Raw genomic sequence first — 26,343 nt, forward strand, 5'->3', positions numbered from 1 at the left:
ATCCACATCACCTGTGGAACTTGCTGAAAGCCCTGATGCTTGCCCTCATGCTCCTCAGATTCTGATTCAGTTGATCCAAGAAGCTGCATTTCCAGTAGACACTCTGAGGATGGTCCACAGATACCCTGTGGACCACAACTGAGAAATCCCTCCCTGTTTCCTACACTATCGCCATGGAACCCATTTTGAAAATCACACATATCAACTCACTCATTTTATACAGGGTAAACTGAGGCTCAAAGAGAGGGAAAGAGCCTGGCCTGAGGTCTCTCAGGCTTCAAGGGTCTGAGTCAGGCACTGGGCTCTCGGCCTCAGTTATTACTGAGGGCTCTGGATTGAGAAGCTTGTGGTTAGGATTCTTGGCCAAGGACATGGTTCAGGAGGATCAAGGAGGTTACAGGGATTGACAGACATGAAAATAGGAAGGGTTGAGCCCATTTAAGTGCCTGTCTTGGGCCACAAGGCCACAAGGGCATCAGGGATTCAGGTACAGCTGTATCTAGCAGCTCAGGGCCAGGCTGCCCTTGTCAGTGTAGGTAGAGGCCAGTCCAGTGAAGCAGAGACCTCAAGCTGAGCCAAGTCAGTCAGATTCCTTATTCCATTCACTCCAGTGTGCCTCAACCCAGAGGGCGAGATTCATTCAGTGCAAGGCTGGTCCCCAGCCAAACGACTTCCATGCCTGGGTTCTGGGCTTAGGACACATGGGACTAGGATATCTCTAGGAGCCTGCAAGTCACACATCAGTGAGGTACAGGGCAGCCACGAGAGGATTCCTGGGTCAGAGGATGTTGAGAAGGGCCCACTGGCTCCTCCCTCCTCCTTCCAGGCTGACTCTGGCATCTCCTTAGGGCCTCAGGGGGCCCGAAACCACCTTCCCCTGCTCCTGCTGCTGGAACTCCTCGTGGGCTTGGTCCAGGTCTGTGAGCACCTCCAGCAGGCGGGCAGCTGCCTCCCTCTGCCGAGCCAGGGCATCAGTACAGGCCCCTGGGAGAGAGAAGAGGATGCCATAGGGTTTCAGCCAGGCCACGGCAGGCTGCTCTAATTCAGATTCAGTGGCTTCCTCAGACTCTGGATGTGCCTGGAGCCCCAAGAATCCTAAAATGTGCCAGAGCGGGGCACATGCAGCCCCCCGAACTGCTGGTGGATTGCAAACAGCAGAGTGGGGGTGAGGGGGAAGGGGCTCGGAGACTGGAGTGGGGGGTTCTTGGCAAGTTGTGGGAGGTACCAGAGAAGAGAAAGAAAAGGGATTTCCTTATCCCCTTACCTTCCATGACACTGGAGCCCTGCTCTGTGGCTGCCTCCAGAGTTGTATCCATGCTGGAATCCTCGAGGAATTTCATCCTGAAAGTTAAGAGAGAGAAAACCAGGCTGGTCCCTGAGTCCCAATCCTGCTCTCAAACCCAGAGATTCTGCTGGTTGAAGGAGACATTATAGGTTCCCACTGAATCATCACCATTGCCATCATCGTCACAGCAAACATAGAGTGTCTGATGCTATTCCAAGCCTTCCATGTATAAACTCATTTTATTAGCATAAAACTCAGGTGGATACTTACTAGTAGCTCCATTCCACAGATGACCACTGAGACAGAGAGAGCTAAAGCAACTTGCCGAAGGTTGCACGGCATAATAATTGTTACCCTTTATTATTAGAAAGGGTATTATATTTCATTTTTTTATTATATAGAAAGCTAACGATGTGTCCAGGCACTTCCAAAGTGCTTTACCTGTATGAGTTCATTCGGCCCTCAGGACAACCCCATGAGGTAGGGACTGTTGGTACCCTAATTTTCCAGACTGAGAAAACTGAGGTACAGAGAAGGTAAGCAACTCGCCCAAGTTTCACACAGCCAGTCCAGGATCTGAACCCAGGCAGGCCAGCTTCAGGACTCACACTGTAAGCTGGAACAAATCTCCATCACTGAGTTACAGTGATCCTGAGATCAACCAAGACAGGGTGGGAACACACCCACACCTGATGCCTGTGTCTCTGGAGTCCTGGGTATCAAAGGATCTCAAGATCCATGGGACTTCCTTGGCAGCCCAGTGGTTAAGACTCTGAGCTTCCAATGTCCAGGGCGAGGGTTCAATCCCTGGTAGGGGAACTAAGACCCTACATGCCAAGTGGCATGGCCAAAGTGAGAAAAAAAAAAAAAGGTCCCAAGATCTAGTTCCGTATCAGCCCACCTGAGGATGGCAACAGTCCTCCCCTAGAGCCTGTCCCCACCCAGAAGCTCATCAGAGGCACATGGGAAGAATGAACCGGTGATCATGGGGTGGGACCCACCTGAGCCGATCCCGCCCCAGAAGCAGCTGCCGATACACCATCTGGGTCTCAGCATCAGGATCCAGGGGGTCACTCCAGTCCCCCAGGGTGACGGCTGAGTGCGTGCGGCTGCAACCGGAAGCTGGGGGCGACACAGCGGCATCATCTGGAGCTTCGCATTCCCCTTCCAGAGCCTCCATGGCCAAGCCCTGCCCCTTAGACTTCTAAAACCACTCTTCAAACCTACTGCTTCCTTCCAGCCGCACTGCCCCTGCCTTCACCCAACAGCAATAGCCTCCCTTCTCTCCGTGCCCCTCCCACACTCTAGGCTCAGCCACACAGACCTTTCTCGATCCTTCAGCCTGTCTTTGCTCTGCCTGAAACACTCTTTCTTCCTCTGTCCCTTTCTCCAACTTCACTACTTAACTCTCACTCTTCTCACAGGTCACACTTGAGCCGCACCTCCTCCAGGAAGCCCTTCTTGCTGTCCTACCCTGGAGCTGGGCCAGAGGGGTTCTCTGGCATCTCAAAAGCCTCATCTTGGCATTTGTAACACTGTATTACAACTGTATGGTTATTCATTTATTTTCCTGAGAACAAGCCTGGCATTTGGTAGGCACTTGGAAAAAAGTATCTGTGTGCCAGGCAGTGTTCTAATCGCTTTGCATATGTCAACTTATTTAATCCTCACAGCAGCCCTACAAGGTGGACATTATTATCCGGCCCATTTTACACTTGAGGAGACTAAGGCAGAGAGAGGTTAAGTAACTTGCTCAAGGTTGCAGGGTCAGCCCAGGCGGAGGTGGGACACCCTGTGATTGACAGCTGTGAAGGGCGGAGCCTGAGTCCGCCCTGCCCCCTCACCTGAGCGCTCGGCCTGGAGGCAGCAGGTCCAGTGCCCGCTGCGGAAGGCACCGGGGTGGCAGGAGGCCAGCTTGTCCGGGTTGGGGGCGCTGGCCTTGCGAAGGGCCGACAGCCATTGGTTGAGCTCGTTCACGTTCTGCGGGGAGGTGGAGGGGCGGTCAGAGATGGGTTGGGACCCCAGAGGAGCCCTCTGCTCCTCCCCCTGCTGGCGGCGCCTCACCTTGCACTGGAGGTAGGTGGTGTGCGGCGCCCCCGCACCGTCCTGCGTCACCACCTGCATCACGTGCGGCAGCTGGAAGGCGCTCTCGTCAACGCGCTCCACGGCTCGGATGTGCGACACGGGGATGGAGGAGCGCATCTGGGAGAGAGGACTCTGGCTGCAGGGCGGGCTAGGGCCAGGGGCCAGGGAGACCGGGCCTGGGGACAGCTTTCCTGTGGGTGTGTGCATCTGGCGGTGTGTTCCGGCGTGGGGACATGCTGTGTGCGTGTCCACTTGGCGGCCCTGTGAGTCCCGCAATCACTCTCCCAGTGATAACTTCTCTGGGCATCAGTTTCCATCGTCATCACCATCACCATGGCAATCCCTGCTCCTGCACTTGGGATGTGATTCTAAGCACTCTACACCTACCAACTTATTTCATCATGGCAACAGATTTCTGAGGCTGGGTCTATCATTCCTCCCCATTTACAGATGAGAAAACTGAGGCATAAGAGACTAAAGGACCCTCCAGAGGCCACTCAGCTGGTGGAGCCAGAATTGGACAGGGAGTTGAACTCTAGAATCTACACTCTGCTGATAAAGTAGAAAGAATAAGTGTGGACACCGTCTCCAGTGGTAGCTGTTATGATTTGTGGGTGTGCAGACACAGAATGGGTAGATCCCCGTGGGTGTCTCAGTTTGAGCTAGACTTGAATGGCAGCCCCATGAGAGCAGGGAGTTTGTGTTTTGTTTATTGCAGTATCTCCAGCACCTAGAACACTGCATGGTACATAGTAGGTACTCAATAAGTGCTTGATGGGTGAATGGATGGGTGAATGAATGCCTGGATATGAGTGCATGTACCTTTGGGTGAGAGATCCAATTTTCTGTGAGTCTCTATAGTACTTAGGTGCATTGGTAGTTCAGTGGTAGAATTCTTGCCTGCCACGCGGGAGGCCCAGGTTCAATTCCCAGCCCATGCAGTCACAGCATCCCCTTTGGGCTTCCCAGGTGGGGTTAGTAGTAAAGAACCTGCCTGCCAATGCAGGAGACAAGAGAGACTCAGATTTGATCCCTGGGTCAGGAAGATCCCTTGGAGGAGGGCATGGCAACCCACTCCAGTATTCTTGCCTGGAGCATCCCATGGACAGAAGAGCCTGGCAGGCTACAGTCCGTAGGCTCACAAAAGAGTTGGACATGACCAAAGTGACTTAGCATGCATGGTATGCAGGCAGAGACCTGCGTGGAGACAGCTGAGGAAGGCTAAGCATTGTCCATGCCCTGGGAGCGTCCACATCTGGGCGGGTACGTCCCAGCCACTACAGGTGCACGTGCTGAAGATCGTCTGATGGTGCGTGTAAGCGTTTGCCTGTCCCTGTTCTGTGCCCACCTGGACCCACAGGTATAAGCAGAGCCTGGCCTTAGAATGTGAGTTTGCTAAGCTGCCTTAGGACCTTGGGCAAGTCCTTGTCCCCTCCTGGGCCTCAGTATCCCCCTGGGTACTCTTTGTACAGCTCTGTGAGGGAGGCCACTGTGGAAGTCCCTCCACCGCGGGCTGGAGCCCCACCTGCCACTCAGGACTCCTGGAGTAGGACAGCATCTCCCCGCTGAGCCGGAAGTAGCGCTTCTTGAAGGCAAAGCGTGTGGCCAGGCCGGCAGGCTCCTCCTTGCGCTTGAGCAGGTAGCCTTCTCGAACAGTCACTGAGGGTGGGACCAGGGCCCTGGCTGGGCCCCCAGCCTCTGGAAAATGGGGAGGGGGGACTGGGAACCCTTCCCACCCAGGCTCCACCTTCCGAGGGTCTCATGGAGGAGCGGGATTCTTGGCTCCCCGAGAGGCGGGAGGATGAATAAGATGGACTCTACTTTCTCCAAAGGGAATGGTATTATTGAGGGCTGGGGAAGGGAATGGGTGGCAGGGAGTGGGGGCCCCAAAGTTGGCCTTGGTGATCCCTTTCCAACTTGAGGGATGTACAGGCACCAGCAGGAAGAGCCACGCTTTACGGAGTCAGTCCAGGGAGTGACTGGATGCTAGTCACTATGCCCTGGATCTAGCTACCCTTAGGGGATCCAGACACAGGCACACCCCCCCCAGCATACAGGGACCCCACCAGGTCACAACCAGGCCTCCACATTTCCACAGGGTGCTCCTAGGTGATTCGGACCCAAGTACTTCATGACTTGGGCCCCACATTATGATATAGACTCATCCCTAACTCCTCTGCTTAAAACTATCCCATGGGGAGTTCCCTGGGGGTCCAGTGGTTAAGAATCTACCTGCCAGTGCAGGGGACACAGGTTCGATTCCTGGTCAGTGAACTAAGATCCCACATGCCGCAGGGCAACTAAGCCTGCACAGCTACTGAGCCCTCATGTAAGCCCACAACTAAGACCTGACGCAGCCAAATAAATAAATACTTAAACATCAATAAAATAAATCTACCCTGTGGTTCCACCTCACTCCAAGTAAAAGCCTGGATCCTTCCAGCAACCCCACATGACCTGCCCCCTCACCTCTCCTCCACTCCCTCTCATCCATTCTTCTTCACTGGCCCCGCTCAGTCCACCCCAGGGCCTTTGCACACACTGTCCCCAGCCTGAAACACTTTCCCAGGATCCTCAGTGCTTGCTCTCTGTCCTCTTTCAGGTCTTTGCTCTAAAATCACCCTGGGGAGGCCATTCCTGGCCACCCTCTCTAAAAGGCTGATCTGCCACCCCCAGCCCAATATCCCCTTCCTTCCTTTATTTTTTCTCCTTAGCACTTCTCTCTCCCTAACACACCATATGACTTGCTAACTCATCTTGTTTACTGCCTGTTGTCTCCACTAGAATAAAACGTCCACATGAGCAGGAGCTTCTTCTGTCTCACCCACTGCTGTGTCCCCAGACCCTGGAATGGTGTCTAGGACATAGCAAGCACTTAATAGATATCTGTCAATGGAGTAGGTGCCATGCCACGATCCCCTCTCACATCTCTACAGGGGCTGAAGCAGTGTGGAGGGCCTGCATCTGTTCATCCCTGGGCCCTAGCACAGCATATGCCAGGAAGGGTTCATTGACTGACTAGCTGACTCACAGGTGCACAGTCTCAGTGAGGGCTGGGGTGGGGGAGGGGTGGTGGATGGGTAGGTCCTGAGGGTCCCGTAGAGTGACAAGTTGGCTGTAGCAGGGCCATGGGAACTCACCCTCCTTCCCATCCACGTCCACCAGCTGGTCCAGGAAGTCTCTCACCCTGGAAATACTCTGCAGCAGGAAGGGGTGTAGGGGAGCCATCCACAGCTCCTTGCCCTGGCCCAGCTGCTGGCCCAGATTTCCGATGCTCTGCACAGCCTGGAGCAAAGGAGCAGGGGGCGCTGCCAGGGCCAAGGTCACTACAGCCGGGGAGGGCCTCTGTGGACCCAGAACAGCCCCAGAGTCCTGGCTCCCAACTCAGTGCCCAACGAAAGGAGAAAGTGATAGAAACACCTGCCTGAAAAGATATCTGTCCCTCTCTGGCACAGATGTGTATCCCCACTGCTTTTATTTTGTCCCCCATCTAGAACCCAAATAACCTCATTCAGGACTGCTTGATCTCATCATACATACTTGAGCCTCCAAATGTGGCCCTTTTGTGAATGATGGTCTGATTCATACTAAAATGCCTGCTTCCCACCTTCCCCCAGAAGGGGAGGGGTTTTGTTCCAAAGAGGAAATTGAGATCAAAATGAAAGCCTTCACACTCAGGATGAAAAGCTGGGACTTCCCCCTCATGGTCCAGTGGCTAAGACTCCAAGCTTCCAGTGCAGGGGGCCCCAGGTTCAATCCCTAGTCAGGGAACTAGATCCCACATGCCACAACTAAAGATCCCACATGGCACAACTAAGGCCTGGTCAGTCTAATTAATTTTTAAAAAGCTGGAGGTGCCATGTCAAACAGATTTCTCTGGGTCTCATTTGGGTCTTCCATGGGTCTGGCCTCCCAGTTTGGTCCTCCCATGCTCCTCCCTGGCTAAGAACACCCAGGATTTGGGGGGAAGCCCTCCACTGCCTGCACCTTGGCAAGCAGCAGCAGTGAGCGGCTGGTCTGGGGATCTGCGTGCTGGTCCCGGAGGTCAAACAGCTTCGGGGTGAGGATGGCAGGTGCGAAGAATCGCAGGAAGAGAAAGCCGCTTATAGCCAGGTACTTCACGTCCTACGGAGAGGAGCAGCAGGTGAGAGGGGTCCTCCAAACCCACTTCCCACTTGGGGAAACTGGGACAGCAAGGACAAGGGATCGGTGGTACAGGGAGAAGGGGACATGGCTCAGGAGGCCATCCTGGTCTGCCAAGGAGGCTTTTCTTCTCTGGGCCTCAGTTTCCCCACCTGGAAAACGGAGTAATAATACCAATTCTGCACCATCAGACTTAGCCAAACATCCTCAGAGTCTGCTTTGTGCCAAGCACTGTGCAAAGGGCACAGCCCTGTGAAGGAAGCATCGTCATTATTTCCGTTTTACAGCTGAAGAAGCAGAAACTCAGAGATGTCAACTGACTTGCCCCAGGTCACGCAGCTGATGAGTAGAGGAAGTAGGATTCACACCCAGATCTGTGATTTCTGATCATGAATAGCAACAGGCCAAATATTTCTCCATGTATTTGCTTATGTAATACTCACCTTTGGAGGTTCTGCGTCTCCATTTCACAGAGGAAGCAACTGAGACCCAGAGAGGGAAGGTCACTTGCCCAAGGTCACACAGCAATAAGTGGCAGAGCCAGGATTTGAACCCAGGCAGAATTCGAACTCTGCTCTTCATCACACTGTCCTGCATTCAACACTAGCTGCTGCTGCTGCTGCTGCTAAGTCACTTCAGTCATGTCCTACTCTGTGCAACCCCATAGACAGCAGGTTGCCGTTGCCTTCTCCTCAACACTAGCTACTGGGTGTCAAAAACTAAGCCTGCACAAGCCTGCACAATTCCTCAAGCAATCTCATGGGGTAGTACTACTATCCCCATTTTCCAGATAAAGAAACTGAGGCTTGGTAGCAAACCCAGTTCAGCTGGCTCCCTGCACAACCCCCAGTCCCAGTCTCTGCCCTCCACAAATTGTAAAGCGTGGTGGCCCTTCATGTGAGACCCCGGCTTGGGCCACCTGCACATAAGGCTGGTTCTCCCAGCTCCAGAGGGAACTTGGGAAGAGGCGTGTCTCTCTCCTGGGCGCTGACCCCCTCCAAATGGCTCCTCACCTCCCCATCACACTCACTAAGCTATATTTAGCCCCCGAGAATATGCTGCAGTGTTTATTTAGGGGCTGTATTCGCACATAAGACAATACCCTCTCTGGGTATGTGCCAACTTTCCAGGGCACCTCTGCATTGACACTGAGCCTTGCCAGGAGCTGGGTCCCTGGAGCTGTTCAGAGATGGGGGAGGAGGTCCCACAGATCTGGAAGCCCAAACTGCCCCTAGGCCGCCCCCCACCCCAGCCCGCCATGTTCCTTGGTAACTTTAGCCTTTGACGTCAGCTCATTAACTTCCTCCATTCTTGAGAAGGAACCAGGTGTCAGAGCGGCAGAGAGAGGGGCTGCTTGGGTTTCTGTGGCCCCCTCCATCTTCGTGGGCATGAGGAAGTCTCTGTTCCCTGCCCACAGCCACCGCTCACCCTGGGGGCTGAGACCTGGGGGACTCTTGGGTGTCACTGATTGGGGCTCCTCCCACAAGGGCCAGGCTGTCTGGGGAGCTGGTCTCCCACTTCCCCCACCCCCAGCTGCGGATGTGTCCCACTTAGCACCTCCACCAGTAGCCGAGGCAAGAGCCCCATGGGGTGGGGTGTAAATCAGCCTCGTTCCAGTTGGAGGCCCAGGCTCAGGTCTGAAGAGGAGGACGAGGGGAGAAGGGAGAGATTCCCCCTGTGAGTCTGGAGGCTGAGTCTTGAGTCCACGACTCTTAGCCAAAGCACCTCACCTCTCTGGGCCTCAGTTTCCTCCTCTGTAAAATGGGATAATACTGGCACCCACCTCACAGGGTGGATGTGCAGACTAGAAGAGATAATAAGCATGTAACACAAAGTCTGACCCCTAGGCAGGGCAGTATATAGTGTCGTGGTGGTTGGTTGGTCACTGAGTCGTGTCTGACTCTTTGCGACCTCGTGGACTGTAGCCCGCCAGGCTCCTCTGTCCGTGGGATTCTCCAGGCAAGAGTACTGGAGCGGGTTGTTGTGTTCTCCAGGGGATCTTCCCGACCCAGGGATCGAACCCACGTGACCTGCATCTTCTGCACTGGCAGGCAGATTCTTTACCACTAAGCCCAGGGAAGTCCCAATATATGCAGTGTTAGCTGCTGTTGTTACTGTCATCCTCATCATCACCACTATCATCACCCCTGGGCCCCAGATCCTGCCAGAACACTGTCCCCACTTCTGCCAAGACACACAGCACCTCAGGGTGGGTAGCCCAGGTTCTGTCCCGCTCCTCCCCTGCCTCTCCCTGTGGCCCTGGACACGCCACTGCCCCTCCCCAGCCTCAGTCTCCCCATCTACCCAAGGGGACCGCCTGACCCACCTCATGCTCCGCCTGGGGAAAATGCTCCTCCACGCGCTGGCGCAGCTGCTTGAAGGCGAGGCGCATGGCGGGTGGACAGCGCCCCACGGAGCCCACAATGGCGTCCACGATAGGCCCCAGGTAGCCCGTCAGCAGCCCCAGGCTGGCCTCCCGCACATGTTCCTCGGAGGGTGCACCCTTGAAGGAGATTCTCCTGGGGAAGCAAGCGGAGGGTTGTGCCTCAGAAGCCAGCCCCTACTAAGCTCAGAGAGCACCCACCTTCTCATCCCTTCTCCATGGCCTCCCCTCCTACTGGTCCATTCCCCCTGCAGGGAGTCACCTCCTCAAAGAGGCCATCTCTCTCCCACTGCTCACCAGCATGGACCCGGGTTCCCTGCATTTTCAGTGCAGACCTGCCAGACACGCACTGCTGCCCTAGGACCTTTGCATTTGCTGTTTCCCCTGCCTGGAACATCTTCCAGCAGACCTGCACACGACTCCCTCCCTCACCTCCTCCAAGCCTTAGATTCCACATCCCCTTCTCTGTGAGGCTGTCCCTGTGACCTCCCTGGCTCTTCCCACGACACTCCCTCACTTTACTTCCCTCCATTTCACTAATCTCCTGCAAGAGTCTTTAGTTTATTAATATTACCTGTCTCCCCCAATAAGACAGATTTGTGTCCATTTGTTCCCTGCTACAAACTCAGCATTCAGCCTAGTGCTTGGCACATACATGCGTGTGTGTGGGGGGTGGTGTGTGCTCAGTCACTCAACTGTGTCCAGCTTTTTGTGACCCCATGGACTGTAGCCCCCCAGGCTCCTCTGTCCATGGAATTCTCCAGGCAAGAATACTGGAGTGGATAACCACTCCCTTCTCCAGGGGATCTTCCTGACACAGGGATTGAACCCAAGTCTCCTGTATTGCAAGTGTATTCATTACCTTCTGAGCCACCAATGTCACTTTAAGTAGCCTGATTGTTCCCATTTAACAGATGAGGAAACTGAGGCTCAGAGAAGTCCCCTTGCCAATAGGTGGCAGAACATAGATTAGAACTCAGGATAAAAATTCCAGAGTCTGTCTGCACCTTGCCCTGGCCAGTTCCCAGATGCCCTTGCTCCCTCAGTGGGCACCCACTGAGTCCCACTGTCTTTGCCAGGTATTCTGGGAAAAGCCCTGGCCTTGGGGTTTCACAGATGGACTCTGCCCTTCTAACTCAGGCTCTGTGTTCAAATCCCCACTTGGCAACTTCCCAGCTGTGCAGCCTTAGGCAGGTGACCTCCCCTCTCTGAGGCTGTTTCCTCGTCTATAAAAAGGGGTCCTAATGCCTGCTCCCGGGTGGTCAGAAGGGGTGGGTAGCACTTGCTGGGCAAGGCCCAAAGAGAAGGAAAGACCCTTTCCTGCCCCCACCATGGTCCCCTGTGGACTGCCCAGCAGCCAATTCTGATGGCTTGGTAGGAACAAGCCATCTGTTAAATGGGAACAATCTCATCTGTTAAATGGGAACAGTCAGGCTACTTAAAGTGAATTGATGGCTCAGAAGGTAACGAATACACTTGCAATGCAGGAGACTTGGGTTCAATCCCTGTGTTCAATTCCCTGAGCTGGAGGGGAAAAAAAGTCTTGGAAAGAAAAGAGGAGCCCAGGAGAAATGGAATGACCCCCCAACCCTGTCATTGCCCTGCTCCCTAACCCATGTCATCAAGCACTGCAGCAGGCCATCATCTGCCACAGACCCTCCCCCGGGGCCTCAGCCACCACTACCACAATAATAGAAATAATAGTGCTTCTGGAGTACTGGTTAGTGCTGGGCTTCATGTGTATGACTCAGTTCATTCTCCCGATAGTCCATCCGGTAGATATTCACGAGGCTTGAAATAACCTACCCACCAGTAATGGCAGAGCTGGGGTTTGAACCCAGGGCACTCATGTCTCAGAGTCCCACTTAGAACCACCGCACCACACGGTCTAAGGGGTTGGCTGCTCTCAGGGGAGGCTGTGAGACTGTAGAACATAGGGCTCCCGAGCAGGAAGGAGGGGTGGGGTGGCAGAAGGCACAGACCCAGCCTGACAGGTCTGACAGGCAGACAAGGGGGCTGTGGCGGGTTCATCCCTCAGGTCTGGCTCACCGGGTGCGGCCCAGGTCCATCTTGCAGGGATCCAGCTCCATGTACTTCCTCTCCTCGAAGACGCGGTTGATCACCGGCCTTAGGACCTCATGCAGGTAGGGCATGCCCACGAGCTGGGGGCAGGGGGCACCACACGGGGCGGGGCTGAGGGTGAGGCCGAGGTGTGCCCATGAGCTGGGGGCAGGGGGGACCATGCAGGGAGCGGTTCAGAGCGAGGTGGAAGCCTGCCTCTGGGCTGGGGTGGGGGTGCAATTCAGGGTGAGGCCAGCCACCAGCCCCCCAGCTCGGCTGCCCAGGGCCACCTGAGGCCAGCCAAGCTCTGGGCTCCAAGTAAGCACTGGGAAGGGAGTCCCCGTGGAGAAGCAGCTGCTGGACTGCCCACCAACCCCCCAGGCCTTCACCTACTCACCTTCATAAACTGCTCCATTGACTTGGACGCCAGGGAGTTAGAACGGAAGAGGGTGTTGGGGTCAGCTGAGAGGACAGAGAGAAGTGTTTGCTGGGATGTAGAGGGCTGGATCCATCTCACCCCACCCACCCAAGGTGGGGGCAGGGGCAGTGATCATGATCTTTTCAGCCTCAGGAATCGAGGAGATCTGCCACATCAACTCCTTTCACGGTACAGAGGCCCAGAATGGTTAAGTGACCTGCCTAAGGTCACACAGCACATAAGTAGTAAAACCAGGTCCTGAACCCAAGGCCACGCTCCCAGCTGGCTGGGGGTCCCTAGGCCCTGTTGCCCCAACACACAAAGACACAGCAGCCTGTCTTCTACCTGAGCTCCCCGAACCTCTCTCTGAGACCCTCTGCAGACCCATCCTTGGGGAGTGATGCCTGGGGGTGGTCACGCAGGCAACTCACTGGTCCGTGCCACCTCGCGCCGGGTGAGATAGTCCAGAAAGGGCCCAGTCAGGCCCTGGCCCAGAAAGAGCTTCACCAACTTGGTGGCCAGCTCCTGGCGGCAGTCCCCCGAGGTCAACTCCTCCAGGACAGCCAAGGGGCTGGCAGCATCCTCCTGCACAAGGACAGGAGGCAGGAGAGGTGGCCTCTCAAAGCAGAAGAGCTCAGCTAGATATCCCTAAAGCAGGGGTTGGCCATGATCCAGATCCCCCCACACACACCCCCAGTGACGCACCCACCTCTGCTGGCCCCAGCACTGACTCCATGAGCAGCTCCCTGAGTGGCTGGTAGTACTGTGAGGGCAGGACAGAGTCCTCGGTCAGGCGCACCTTCAGCCTCAGAGCACCCAAGCTCCCGCTGGCCGGGGCCAAAACACAGGAAAAGGAACGTAAGTATGTATGGGCAGGGGCAGGGAGCAAGAGAGGCAGGTGTGAGCGCCGGTGAAGAGCACAGATAACTGTCAGACAAGACAGATATGGGCGGGTGTGAACAGGTATGGGCAGTATAAACAGGGGTGAACCGGTATCGACAGGTATAAACAGGAATGGACACAGGCAGGCAGTGTAAACAGATCTGGCCAATGTAGAAAGATGAGGCCAGTATAAATGCATGTATACAGGAACGGATGGTGTGAACAGGTGTGTGGACGGGCGTGGAGGGACCAGAAATTCTGCACACACATCAGATTGAACTGACGTGTTTGCAGGTGGATGGGAATAAGGTGAACTCATTTGGACGCATGTAAATGCACGTGGTGAGACATTCAGCAAGCGTCTGTTAAATGAATGAAGGGACCTGGTGACAGCGTGTGGGCTGACGTGGGCACTCATAAGGACTGGCCCGCGAGCAGAAGACGGAACCCAACATGGTTCCAGCCCGGCCTCCTCCCACTGTACCCACATTTACCCAGAATCCTCCTCTGCTCTGGGAAAGGGCAGGAGGCGGAACCAGCCATTGGGCGGGTTGTGTTGCAGGACCTGTGGGGGGAACTCCACCTGTGGAGCGACACACAGACCCTCAGCAGAGCTCTGCCCTGCTGGGTCCTGGAAGAAGAGTTAGACTGTCCACCCAAGGAGTGGTGGCAAAGCCCACCCAGGGTCAGCTCCTCCTCCTCCACCGTGTTCTATCAACACAACGATGGCAACACTCCGTCCCCCAGTCCCCGATTACTAGCTCCTGCCAGGGTACCAAAGGCCTCCAGAGAGCACTTAATATACAATTGAGGAAACTGAGGCTCAGAGAGGTGGAGTGGCTTGCCCAAGGTCACACAGTGGCTAGACACAGCATGGGATCATGGGACTCTGTCACCCAGGCCTGGCAAGGAACCTGATAAGGCAAGGGTCACATCTACCCTTCCAAGTGAGCCCCAGGATGCCCAGCCCTTCTCCCCACTTCCCCTTGGAGGCAGTGCTGAGCCATGGAGGGGGTCTGGGGGGTGCTCACCATTCCCAAGAAGTCATTCTTGCCAACCATGTCCCAGTCCCAGAGTTCCACTCGCAGAGGGGATGGCGAACCTGGCATCTCCCGCAGCTCCAGCACCTCATCCCAGTATGGGAAGCGAGTCTTCTTGATGGTCTGGGAGAGGAGGGAGTGAGAGACAGAGAGAGCTAATGGGACCATTCTTGTCTCCATTTTACAGATGGGAAGGGTGAGGTTCAGAGTGGTTAAGTGGCTTTCCCAAAGTCATTTAATGCCCCAGTCTCCCAGCCCTGCTCTACCACTTACCGAAGTCTCCAAGCTCTGGCTGCCCCAAAACACACGTGCAAATGGGTCAGACGTGCCAGAGATGTCTCGGGGGGCCAGGTCCCTGGGGACAGATGAGGTAAGGAATGGGGGGGTCACAGGACCCTTAAGGACCAAGACCCAAGCCTTGGGGAAGGGGTTTAGGGTAGACAATTCAAATGCTGCTGATTTCCAAGACAACACAATAGTACATTGTAGGGATCTAGCAAAGAGCATCCCTCACCAGGCCTGTCCAAACCTGGTATCTTCCTTTTGATTAACGCTACCCTACAAGGACACATTACTATGCCCACATTTTCTAGGTAAGGAAACTGAAGCGTGGAAAGATCAAGTTGAACATCACAAAGCAGCAGGTGAAGGTGCAGTGAGGAAGGGAAAGGGAGCCTCTGTTTCCCTGGAGCCCATGGATGGGAGACCAGATGCCAGATGCCAGGGTTCATAGCCTGGATTCTCCCATTCACTGGCTGAGTGACACTGGGAGAAGTCACTTGCCCTCCTTGAGCCTCAATTTCCTCATCTGGAAAATCAGAGTAATAACAGACTGACCTCACAGGGCTAAGGGATGAGATGACATATGAAGAGTGCTCAGCTCACTCATTCACTCAACAAACACTCCTAACCACACTAGGACCAAGAAAAGGCATGAGGAAGGGACCCCCTGCCTCTGGTTGCCATGACAACCCAAGTCTCAGCCTCTCCCACCCCTCCTTCTCAAGGTCCCCCAAATCCAGGGACCCTCTCCCCCACACACCCAGGGGCTGCTTGTTTCCTCCTGCTGTTTCTTTCCCACCCCGCTTGGCATCCAAAGCCTTCTTTGGTTTCCTAGGAGCCAGCCTAGTTGCTAAGCGACAGCGATCGGTCCCTCTCCTACTTGCAAGGATCCTTTGTAGCTGGGGAGGAGGCCATGGGCACAGAGTAAGTGAGGAGTCCCTACCCCAAAAAAGTCCTTTTGCCTGTGCTATGCCTGCCTGCTACTCCATTCAATCTCCAGGGAGCTCCAGCTGGGGATAGAAATCTGGAAGCGGTGGGAGAGGCACAGAGAGGGCAAGAAAGGGCTTTAAGGTCACAGAGCAAACTAGAAATAGAGATCTAGTCCAACTTGGGTGAGGACTGGCCTAAAAGTAAGAATAAAGAGAGTAAGGTGTGGGGAAAAACATGGGCAAAAAACAAAATAAGACATGGGAGGGTGAAAGGAGTGGAAATAGTCAAGGAAAGAGAGTGATGGGGCAGCTGAGAAAGAGAGGAGTGATAAATAGACAAGAGGGAAGATGGGTATCCCAGGAGTTGCATCCATCTTTTTTCTGATGTTTCCTTGGGACAGGACCTGCCCCTCCCTTTCTCCCAGCCCACATGCCTTGAGTGGGTTGATTCCTCTCTCTCTGCCAGGAAGGGGCTTGCAACTCAGGTCTGACCAATCAGAGTCAGTGTAATTGGTTCAATGATAGGCAGGTACTCCAAAATGGGTCAGTAAGAGTTAGTCCCAGGATATTGGTTGGAAATGGTGGAAGATAGTTTTTTCCATTGGAGCTGCCAAATTGGTAGGAGGCCAGTCTGGAGCTGTTAGGGTCAGCTTTGCCCCTACCTGGGGAGAAACTGCTGCTACTGATGCTAAGTCACTTCAATCGTGTCCAACTCTGTGCGACCCCATAGACAAGAGCCCACTGTCCCTGGGATTCTCCAGGCAAGAACACTGGAGTGGGTTGCCATTTCCTTCTCCAATGCATGAAAGTGAAAAGCAAAAGTGAAGTTGCTCAGTCGTGCCCGACTGTTCGCAACCCCATGGACTGCAGCCTACCAGGCTCCTCCATCCATGGATTTTCCAGGCAAGAGTACTGGAGTGGGGTGCCATTGCCTTCTCCAAGAAACTGTCTGAGAATAAAGTTAATACAAAAGACACCCAAGGAATCTATGTCTACAGATTCCTGATGTCTCTGTTGGAGCACCTGGATCCAGCCATGCCTGAAGCTACATGTCATTCATAGGAGCCAATCTGCTTAAGCCAGTATAAATTGGGTGTCTATCACTTATGATTTGATTAATACATCTCCACACCCATCTGCCTGGTCATTCTGAGTATCTGGCCTTTGGTTGCTGGTCACTGGGGACCCAACAAAGATTTTGCTCATGCTTTAACCCAGGAAACTTGCAACCCGGTGAGCTTGGACTATTTGCCTTATAAAGAATGTCGGTTTTGAGCCCAGAAGTATCTCAGGAGTGAGGTGGTCTCAAGGCAGCTGGGAGGAGTCCAGTGGATTCCTGCTCATTCTCAGACCACCCCCCACCCCACCCTCACCCCCATCAGGACCATACCTAGCCTGGAGCACGTGACAGTGAAGACAACGGCCGCGCACGTCCTCCAGCGTCTGCACGGCCAGGCAGACCTCACCCTGCACCTCCGCGTCCGGGTCCACACGGCTCAGGTTGATCCAGCTGTCGATTCCTGGAGGGCACAGGCACCAGCATTCGTTAAGCACCTACCACCGTCTAGGCATTGCATTATCTTTAAAAATTCAATTAACGTTTAAAAGATATCGAGTCACGGACTTCTCATTAGCCTTCTGCTATAGGTACTGTAATTATCCCCACTTCCAGATGAGGAAAAAGAGGCACAGCAAGGAGGGAGCTAGTAAACTGCAGAGCTAGGATTCAAATACAGGCAGCAGTGCCCCTAACCGTGTACTATCACACTCTTCATCATCCTAGTATATAAAGCCCTCCGCCATTTACTCTCCCCTCAAGAAAAAAAAAAAACAAACACTTGGGCATTCCTATCTCTGAGCCTTCTTATAGGCTCTCGGCCTGAATCAATCAAGTCAGTCTTGGTCTTCTCAATCTTAACCTCTCTTTCTTTCTCTCTCTCTGTCTCTCATTTCTCTTAACACATTAAAGATACTGTTCCAGGGACTTCCCTGGCAGTCCAGTGGTTAAGATTCTGCACTCCTAATGCAGGGAGGGGGTATGGGTTCAATCCCTGGTCGGGGAACTAAGATCCCACATGGCAAGTGGCATGGCCAAAAAATTTTTTTTAATTAAAACTAACTAAATAAAATTTTTTAAAGATACTGTTCCACTGACTTCCACCTTCAGTTGTAGTTACTGGGAAGTCATTTCAGCCTAATAATTGATCTTGCATGAATGGTCTATCTTTTCCAAGTTTAAGACTAAGTCTTTGACGTTTTCTGCAGTCTCCCCACAGTATATCTAGGTAAGGATTAAAAAAAAAAAAAAAACCTGCTTAGTATAGAGACTTTCTCCGGAGAAGGCAATGGCACCCCATTCCAGTACTCTTGCCTGGAAAATCCATGGATGGAGGAGCCTGGTAGGCTGCAGTCCATGGAGTCGCTAAGAGTCGGACACGACTGAGCGACTTCACTTTCACTTTTCACTTTCATGCATTGGAGAAGGAAATGGCAACCCACTCCAGTGTTCTTGCCTGGAGAATCCCAGGGACGGGAAAGCCTAGTGGGCTGCCGTCTATGGGGTCGCACAGAGTCAGACACAACTGAAGCGACTTAGCAGCAGCAGCAGAGACTTTCTCAGTTATTTTCCATGTCTTGAACTTCTCTTATAAGCTTTTCATTTCTCTGAGCTGAAGTTTAAATAGTTTCTTTAGATCTCTCTCCCAGTTCACTAATTTTGACTTCAGCTCTGAAAGAATGATGTGCCACTCATCCACTTGGTTTTTAAGGTCAACAATTGTACCTTTTATCTCTAAGCATTTTGATTTGGTTCTCTTCCAAGTCAGTCTATTTTTTTTTAATGCATTGCTTTAATTTATCATGGTTATTCCTGGCCCTTTCAGGTGATTAAATTTTATTTATTGAATTTTAAAAATTCTTACATATCATAAATACAAAGTCTAAAGTCTTTACGGGTCTAAATCTGATGGTCATCATTTCTGCTGACTCTTGCTCTTGGTGGCTCACTTCCTTGTGTGTGTGATGATCTTTGATTGTGAAGTCATGCTTGTTTGCGCTCACTCTGTGGGAAATTTAACAGGAGGATGCTTATCCCTGGAGAGGAGTAGCAGTTGCTTAGGACCTTTGAAAGGGAATTTGCAGGTTCAGCCACCTTCCCCCTGGCCTAAGATTTAGTCTGTTGACTGTGAATCTGATATTGACGTTAACTTTCAGGGAAATCCTTCCTTACTCCCTTGCCTCTTGCTCACCACTCCATATTAGATTTTAGCTCATGATTCACCGGTAGTAGAAGGAGGAATAGAAGAGCCCATGGAATGCTGCTCCAGTAGTCTTGCCTAGAGAACCCCATGGACAGAGGAGCCCGGCGGGCTACAGTCCATGGGGTCGCAAAGAGTCAGACACGACTGAAGCATGCACACATGCTTGCATGCAAATGGAGGAATACTGAATCCTCTTCACATCCTTCCAACAAGGTGTTAGGAATTGCATCTAATTTAAGATCTCACTGTTATGTGGCCAGAGAGCCATTCTGTGGATCTGGTCCCCCAGGCTGCCGGAAGTATAAGTTCTACTTTACCTCTCTATCTCTTTCGTTATTCCCAAGTCCCGGATGCCATCAGCTTTTTCTAGCTTGATTAGGTATCTGTTGCAATAATCAAGTTAGAAAAGTGAAGTTTCACCTCACCTCACTTCACTTGGTATTGTGTGGACTAAATGTAAAGTGCTTAGCACTGTGCCTGGCACATAATAAGCCTTCCCTAAATACGAGTGATGATTATAATGATTGGCACATAGTGTGCTGTCAACTAATGCTCACTGATGCAAAAATATATTATTATATTATTCAATAAATGGTGTCAAGATAACGAAGAATCATCTAGACCAAAGCAGTAAAGTTCAATCTCTATTTTATACTTTGTATCTGGGTAAGTTCCAAATAGATCAAAGACCTGACTGTTTAAAAAAAATGGGAACAAATTGTTGCTAGAAAGAATCCTATAAAACAATCTGTCCTAATATCAGGACTGAGAAGGACTTTCTAGGCATTACATAAAATCACGTGCAGCCCCCCCACACACACACAAATTTTGATTACAGAAAAAGAAGCAAATTTTCTACTGGAAAAAATGATAAGCAAAGTCAAAATAAGCCACAAGGAGAAAAAAAATTGCAGCTAATGTGACAAAGTTTATTTTCCTCATATATAAAGATCTCCCACAAAAAAGGAAGAAAAGGCAAACAACCCAGTGGGTGAAAAATATACATACAATGAGAATAGACAACAGACATAAAAAAGAGGAAATAAAGAGACTCTTGAGTATATAAAAAGGTCTTCAAACTTACTTATACAGAAATGCAAAACAGCCCACACAACGAGCCAATTTTTTAACCTATCAGATTCAAGATCCAAAAGTTTGGCATTTGTTGACAAGGTTAAAGGGTAGATTAAACCGTTAGCTGTTAAGTAACTGAAGAGTAACTTAACAATAACTATAATCACTATCAAACATGCTAATGTGGATACTCTTTGATCCAGCAAATCTACCTCTAGGAATTCATTATGCTGATTGATATAACTGGCATATATGGGGACTTCCCTGGCGATTCAGTGGTTAAGACTCCTTGCTTCCAATGCAGGGAGCATGGGTTCGATCCTTGGCTGGAGAGCTAAGATCCAACATACTGCACTGCACAGTCAAATTTTTTTTTAATTAATATAAACTTGCATGATGTGTGCAATCACGTTTGTACAAGGCTATTCATTGCAGCATTGTTTGAACTAGGAAAACACTGTCAGTAACCCAAGTGCACATCAAGAAGGCACTTAGCCAAATAAATGATGGTACATCCACAAAGCGGAGTGCCATGAAGTCATACTAAGAGCAAAGAATGCAGACGCTCTTGAGACATTAACATGGAAAGATCTCCAAGATACACGGCGAAGTGAAAAGACAGGATATAGAACAGTGTGCTTAATGGAGTCCTATTACTATAAAAAATAAAAAACTGAAGTAGCTCAGTCATGTCTGACTCTTTGCGACCCCATGGACTATAGCCCACCAGGCCCCACCATCCACGGGATTTTCCAGGCAAGAATACTGGAGTGGGTTGCCATTTCCTTCTCCAGGAGATCTTCTCATCCCAGGGATTGAACCCGGGTCTCCCGCATGGTAGGCAGACGCTTTACCATCTGAGCCACCAGGGAAGCCCTATTTCTATAAGCGGAGAACAAAACCCATATAGTAGAAAGAGCACAGACCTTGGAACTAGACAACTTGGGTTCAAATCCCAGCTGTCCCACTTAGTCACTTTGTGATATTGGGCACGTTATTTAACCCCCTGTGCCTCAGTTTGTTCACCTATAGAGTGGGCACAGGGCTTCCCAGGTGGCACTGGTGGTAAAGAACCTGTCTGCCTGTGCAGGAGACATAAGAGACATGGGTTCGAACCCTGGGTCGGGAAGATCCCCTGGAGGAGAGCATGGCAACCCACGCCAGTATTCTTGCCTGGGAAATCCCATGGACAGAGGAGCCTGCCTGGCGGGCTACAGTCCATGGGGTTGCAAACAACTGGATGTGACTGAAGCAACTGAGCAAGCGCATGCAGAATGGGCGTAACAAGAGTACTCACCTCTTAGGGTTATTAGAATAATCAAGTGAATTGATACATGTAAAGCACTTAGAAAGTGATCAGCACACACTAAGCACTACATAAATGTTTGCTGCTATTACTATTGCTACTTGCATATGTTTTTTTAATACTTATTTTATTTATCTGTCTGTGCTGGATCTTAGTTGTGGCACGTGGGATTTAGCTCCCTGAGCAGGGATCAAACCCAGGGCCTCTGCATGGGAGTGTGAAGTCTTAGCCACTGGACCACCAGGGAAGTCCCTTGCTTGCGTAGGTTTAAAATGTCCCTACAAGGACATACAAGAAACTGACAACACGGGGGATGAGAATGGAGAAGCTGGGACAAGAGGGACAGTTCCACCACTAACTGTATCTTTTGAATATTGAATGTAAATAAGTTAACTGCTCAATAACTGAATTAAATTAAAATCTGGGCTTCCCTGGTGGCTCAGTGGTTAAAAAAAAAAAAAAAATCCGCCTGCAAATGCAGTATACATGGGTTTGATCCCTGATCCGGGAGGATCCCATGTGCCATGGAGCAACTAAGTCCATGAGCCACAGCTGCTAACCCTGTGCCCCAGAGCCCAGCAGCCACAACTACTGAAGCCCCTGCTCCACCACAAGAGAAGCCACTGCAATGAGAAGCCTGTGCACGGCGACCAGAGTGTAGCCCCCGCTCGCTGCAACTAGAGGAAAGCCCATGCAGCAGCGAAGACCCAGCACAGCCAAAACAATAAATAACACAAATTAAAAAAAAATGAAATTCAAAACAGAAGCAACAACTGAAATAATTTCCCCCGAAAGCTCTGTGCTGCCCCGTGCTGCTTGCTATGCCCCGGCAAGCGCCACCCCCCTTCCCTCTGCCTGGCACCCTCACCCACCTCGGGGGTCTGCTGTAATGGCCTCCCTGCTCAGCGAGATCTTGCCTATGATGTCATCGTGCCTGCAGAAAGGCAGGCAGGTGAGGGTCCAAATCAGGGACCCCTGTCCCGCCCGTGGCGAGGTGGGTGCAGATGTGGACTGTGCTTTGGGGTGTCCCGCCTTCCCTCAGACGCCCAGGTTTGGGTCCCCAGCACACACACCCCACCGTGTCCTCGTCCAGCACGTAGAAGGACAGATGGTGGAAATCCAGGGGCAAGTGCACGGTGTATTCCTCCCCCCAGAAGGGGCTCAGGCTCCGCCAGATGGTTGCTGTCCTGCAAAAGGGGGCACAGGGGGGCCTTTGGGCCACACAGGCAGCAGATACCTGGGGACACACACACACACACACACACCCAGAGCTACTCAAACACAAATACAGCTACACATACACACTCACATAGACCCAAGAACCCAGATATGAGATACACACAGATGCACACACAAACCATAACACACACCCAGAGACCTTGACACACACACACACAACACACACACATTCACAGATATACCCAGGAAACCAGACACAAAGAGACACATGTACACACATACAGATACCCATATGCATCTTCAAAAATCTCTAGAAATATACAACTGTGTGTCTACATACAGACAAGGGCAGACCCACACAGAGAAAACATTCACACGGATAACACAGACCAAAAACAATGCCCAGAACATGGAGACACACACAGACACACATTCACATACACAGAGTGATACCCGGCAGAGATACACACAGAGGATCACAAAACCCTCAGTAACAGACAAGACACACAATTCCATTCATCCATTCATTCACTTCATAAACACTCACCCTGACTATGTGCCAAGTCTTGGGGGCTATGGGAAACTAGAGGAAGAGGTGCCAAGGTCCCCACCCCCACAGAACTCCCCCAGCAGAAAGGGGCTCCCTCCAGAGCCCTTATGACACAGTGAGAGAAGTCCTGTGATTGGTTATCCCAGCGGTGCCCACTGGGCTGAGGATGGGAGGGGTCAGGAAAGGCTTTCCCTAGGAGTTAGTCAGGCAAAGCAGAGAGAGGATAAAGACAATCCAGATGGCTGGAAGAGCATGTGCCAAGGCACTGAGGCAGGAATGGTGAATTTGAGGAACAAGAAGATGGTGGCTGGGAGGCAGGAAAGTGTGAGGGGCCAGGGGACCATGAAGTCAGCAGGGGCTGGAGCACTTAATCAGCAAGAGGGAACCCCAGAAGGATCAGGGACCAAGACAGACCCAGAAACAGACACACACCTCCTCACCCCAACACCTCTGCAGATGCACCGCCCTTTACCCAACAGCGAAAAGAGAACTCACTTTGCCCAGTCAACATACACTCAAGTTGACAGCTGCAAAATTTGGCCAACACACCTGCCTCTGCCTTCTTCCTTCTGAGGCAGAAGGTAGATGGGCCCCCTTTAGGGTAAAGCGATTGGAGACTCATTCCCTATGGACCAAAACTCCAAGACAATAGCAAGACTATTAAGTGGGAGGCTGGGCCCTGCCCAGACCACATACTTCTCATTCTGGAAGTCAAGAGACCTCTCTGATCACACATGCGCAGGAACACTCTTTGGAGGTCAAAGGGGAGTGACGTTAACTAAGGCGGGGCTACCCACAGGCCTCTTCAGTAGAGTCCATCCTGGCTAAAAGATGCGTGCACACATGGAAGGATCCTGAGATACACTAAATATGCACTGTGAGCCAGGTAAATCAAAATGACTGGTCAGAGAAAACCTGGAAGAAATGCCCATACAAGTAATTCACTATCACAAGGGTGCAACTCAGGGACTCGCCCTCCGAGTCTGTCCTTATGCCTATCCCCCACACATACTGTACGCTCTGCCCTCTTAATACTTGACTTGCTTCACGACTCTCCACCTTTGTGGGAATCCTTTTCTGCAAAGCCCGAGGGCCAGGACCCTTGTCACTGACCACTGGTCTAGTAGACGAGCATCTGGTGCTCTCACCACCACAACCTGGCCTCCGTCTCCGGCTGGGAACTCAAGCCCCACTTCACTTCCACCACTCTCTCCCCCAGTCGAGTGTGAACATAGACACGCACACACACAGACCAGGGCCACTCCATCAGACTGACTCTTCTTTCCAAACACTCGCTTCCCCCCTACTGCACCCTCTTTCCAGTTGGAAGTCCCCCCCAGGCTCCCCAGCCCCTGAACTTGGAGGGTCCTCAGAACCCAGTGAGAGGGAGACAGCAGCCTGGGGTCATGCAGAAAATCAGGCTGTGGGCTTGGGGGCGGTGTCACAGAGTGTGGGAAGGGGGCAGGGTAAACACAGAGAGAGTGAGGGGGGATAAACACAGAGACTGACTGGGGTACTGCAGGTTGACCCTCCCCAACATGGGCTCCCTGCCCCCAGCTCCCAGCCCATCTGGACCAGAACTGGCGCCAGGAGGATCCTGAATCCTCCGTCTCCATAGGAACCGAGGCTTCAGCCGCCTGCCCACCCACGCCCCTCAGGCCTGCGGGGGCTGAGAGCTGTCCCTCGGCCTGCGGGGGCGGCAACCAAGCCCAGCCCAGCCCAAGACTCGCTCACACAACCAGACATCTTCACATTCTCACGTGTTCACAGTGGCGCCTGTGTACCCAAATAAGCAGGCATCGGTGCACACATGCATGTACATGGCAGCCCATGTGTGCACACAGGCATACACACCCCACACACCGGTACACAATGCGAGCGTCTGAGTCTGCACACCCACGGGGACACACACCAGTGGTCACAGGCATTCACACCAGCCCTCCAACACTTCCCCACACACCATACACACTCACATGCAGGTCCAACTGGGCATACATGCACACACACACACACACATACACACCAGTGCCCGCAGCACCCAGCAGGCCCAGAACCAGCCAGCCCAGCCAAGCATGAGATGCCCGCCCCCAGGAAGGCGCAAGCTGGTAGCCGCTGAGTCAGCCCCAGGACGCAGGCAGGGACATCGTCAGGGCAAGGGGGAAGGTGGTGGCCAGTTGGTGGGACTAGATGGACAGAGGAGCCAGACCCCACAGACCCCACCATCCAGCCCCGTAGCTGGGGCACAAAACACCCACCATCAGGCCAGCGAGTCCATCCGTGGGGTAAGTCTGCCCCCAAGGTTCTCTTTTCAATGTGGATCCTTATACCTGGACTCCCCCGTCTCCTTCGCCCCATGCCTGGCTTCTCCCCGCCTCACCTGGCCACAACTTCGTCGTCCACTTTCACTATGCAGTAGGGGTCACTGCTCCCTGACCTGCAGAAGGAGAAGGTTTGGGGAGCAGGCTTGAGGGGGTAGACCAGAGTGGGGATCCCAGTCCACCTTCGTTTTATAGATGGGGGGCAACTAAGGCCCAGAGAGGGGAGAGGATTTGCCCAGGGTCACACAGCTAGTTCAGTGGAGGCAGGACCTCTGGGGACCAGCAGACCATGTCATGGCTGCCCAGCAGGCATCCACTGCGTGCCTGACCTCCTTGAATGGGGCCAGGGCTTCCACCCAGAGAAACAGAGCACTGAGACCCGAAACCAGAACATGTGGAGTCCTTTGGCCCAGGAAGCCCAAAGCGCTGGTCCAGAGCCTGTGCTCATCTGGTGAGTCATCCCTGGCCTCAAGCTTGCTCACTGTGGAACCCCAGCAAGTCCTCGCCCCTCTGTGGGCCTCAGTTTCTCTGCTCTGTAAGTTGGGTATAATATTTCCACACACCTCTTAGGGCAGGTGAAGGAGCTAAAGAAGCTAATGTGTGGTGTGATGCATCACAGCTGGCCTCAGAGCTCTTCCCACAGACACCTGAACCCCACCCTCGGGGTATGTGCTGCCCCCTCCGTTGGGAATTTCCCTGGGAGGGGACACTGCATAGCTCAGCCTTCAGTGGGGATGGACCTCAGGGGATGTTCTCTGCAAGCACAGACCAGGGCAGCCAGACCTCAAAACTCAACCGGTAGGAGACATGGGCTGCAGCCCCTCAAGCAGCCATGAGACACTGACCAACCAAAGCCAGTTGTGTCCCCTGCTTCATAATAAGGGTTACTAGTCCATCCCAAGACAGGCTGCAGCCCCTCGAGTAACCATGACCCGTTAGCCAACCAAAGCCAGTTCCATCCCCTCTTCATTATAAGAGATGCTAGTTCATCTCAAGATGGGCTGCAGCCCCTTGAGTAGCTATGAGCCACTGGGGCAACCAACGCCAGTTCCATCCCCTCTTCATAATAAGGGTTACTAGTGCATCCCAAGATGGGCTGCAACCCCTCGAGTAACCATGAGCCGTTAGCCAACCAAAGCCAGTTCCAT

The 26,343-nt window shown here is 52.6% G+C and overlaps 1 protein-coding gene across 1 annotated transcript in view; it reads right to left on the reverse strand.

Moving 5' to 3' along the window:
* Positions 1-204: 204 nt before the first annotated feature.
* Positions 205-26,343, reverse strand: part of RASAL1 (RAS protein activator like 1) — a 30,469-nt gene continuing 4,330 nt past the window's right edge. Inside the window, exons 2-21 of the mRNA XM_040251608.1 lie at positions 25,255-25,311; positions 22,222-22,335; positions 22,021-22,082; positions 16,899-17,028; positions 14,571-14,652; positions 14,289-14,420; positions 13,752-13,840; positions 13,085-13,202; positions 12,807-12,960; positions 12,355-12,419; positions 11,946-12,058; positions 9,840-10,032; positions 7,358-7,495; positions 6,511-6,655; positions 4,896-5,068; positions 3,350-3,487; positions 3,130-3,265; positions 2,287-2,407; positions 1,265-1,341; positions 205-984 (exon numbers count right to left, since the gene is read on the reverse strand). Coding sequence (XP_040107542.1) covers positions 845-984; positions 1,265-1,341; positions 2,287-2,407; positions 3,130-3,265; positions 3,350-3,487; positions 4,896-5,068; positions 6,511-6,655; positions 7,358-7,495; positions 9,840-10,032; positions 11,946-12,058; positions 12,355-12,419; positions 12,807-12,960; positions 13,085-13,202; positions 13,752-13,840; positions 14,289-14,420; positions 14,571-14,652; positions 16,899-17,028; positions 22,021-22,082; positions 22,222-22,335; positions 25,255-25,311 — 2,377 coding nt within the window. The 3' untranslated portion in view covers positions 205-844. The remainder of the gene's footprint in view (positions 985-1,264; positions 1,342-2,286; positions 2,408-3,129; positions 3,266-3,349; positions 3,488-4,895; positions 5,069-6,510; positions 6,656-7,357; positions 7,496-9,839; positions 10,033-11,945; positions 12,059-12,354; positions 12,420-12,806; positions 12,961-13,084; positions 13,203-13,751; positions 13,841-14,288; positions 14,421-14,570; positions 14,653-16,898; positions 17,029-22,020; positions 22,083-22,221; positions 22,336-25,254; positions 25,312-26,343) is intronic.

The sequence above is a fragment of the Oryx dammah genome, unplaced genomic scaffold (genome assembly GCF_014754425.2).
Source record: "Oryx dammah isolate SB20612 unplaced genomic scaffold, SCBI_Odam_1.1 HiC_scaffold_12, whole genome shotgun sequence".
Classification (NCBI taxonomy): Eukaryota; Metazoa; Chordata; class Mammalia; order Artiodactyla; family Bovidae; genus Oryx; species Oryx dammah.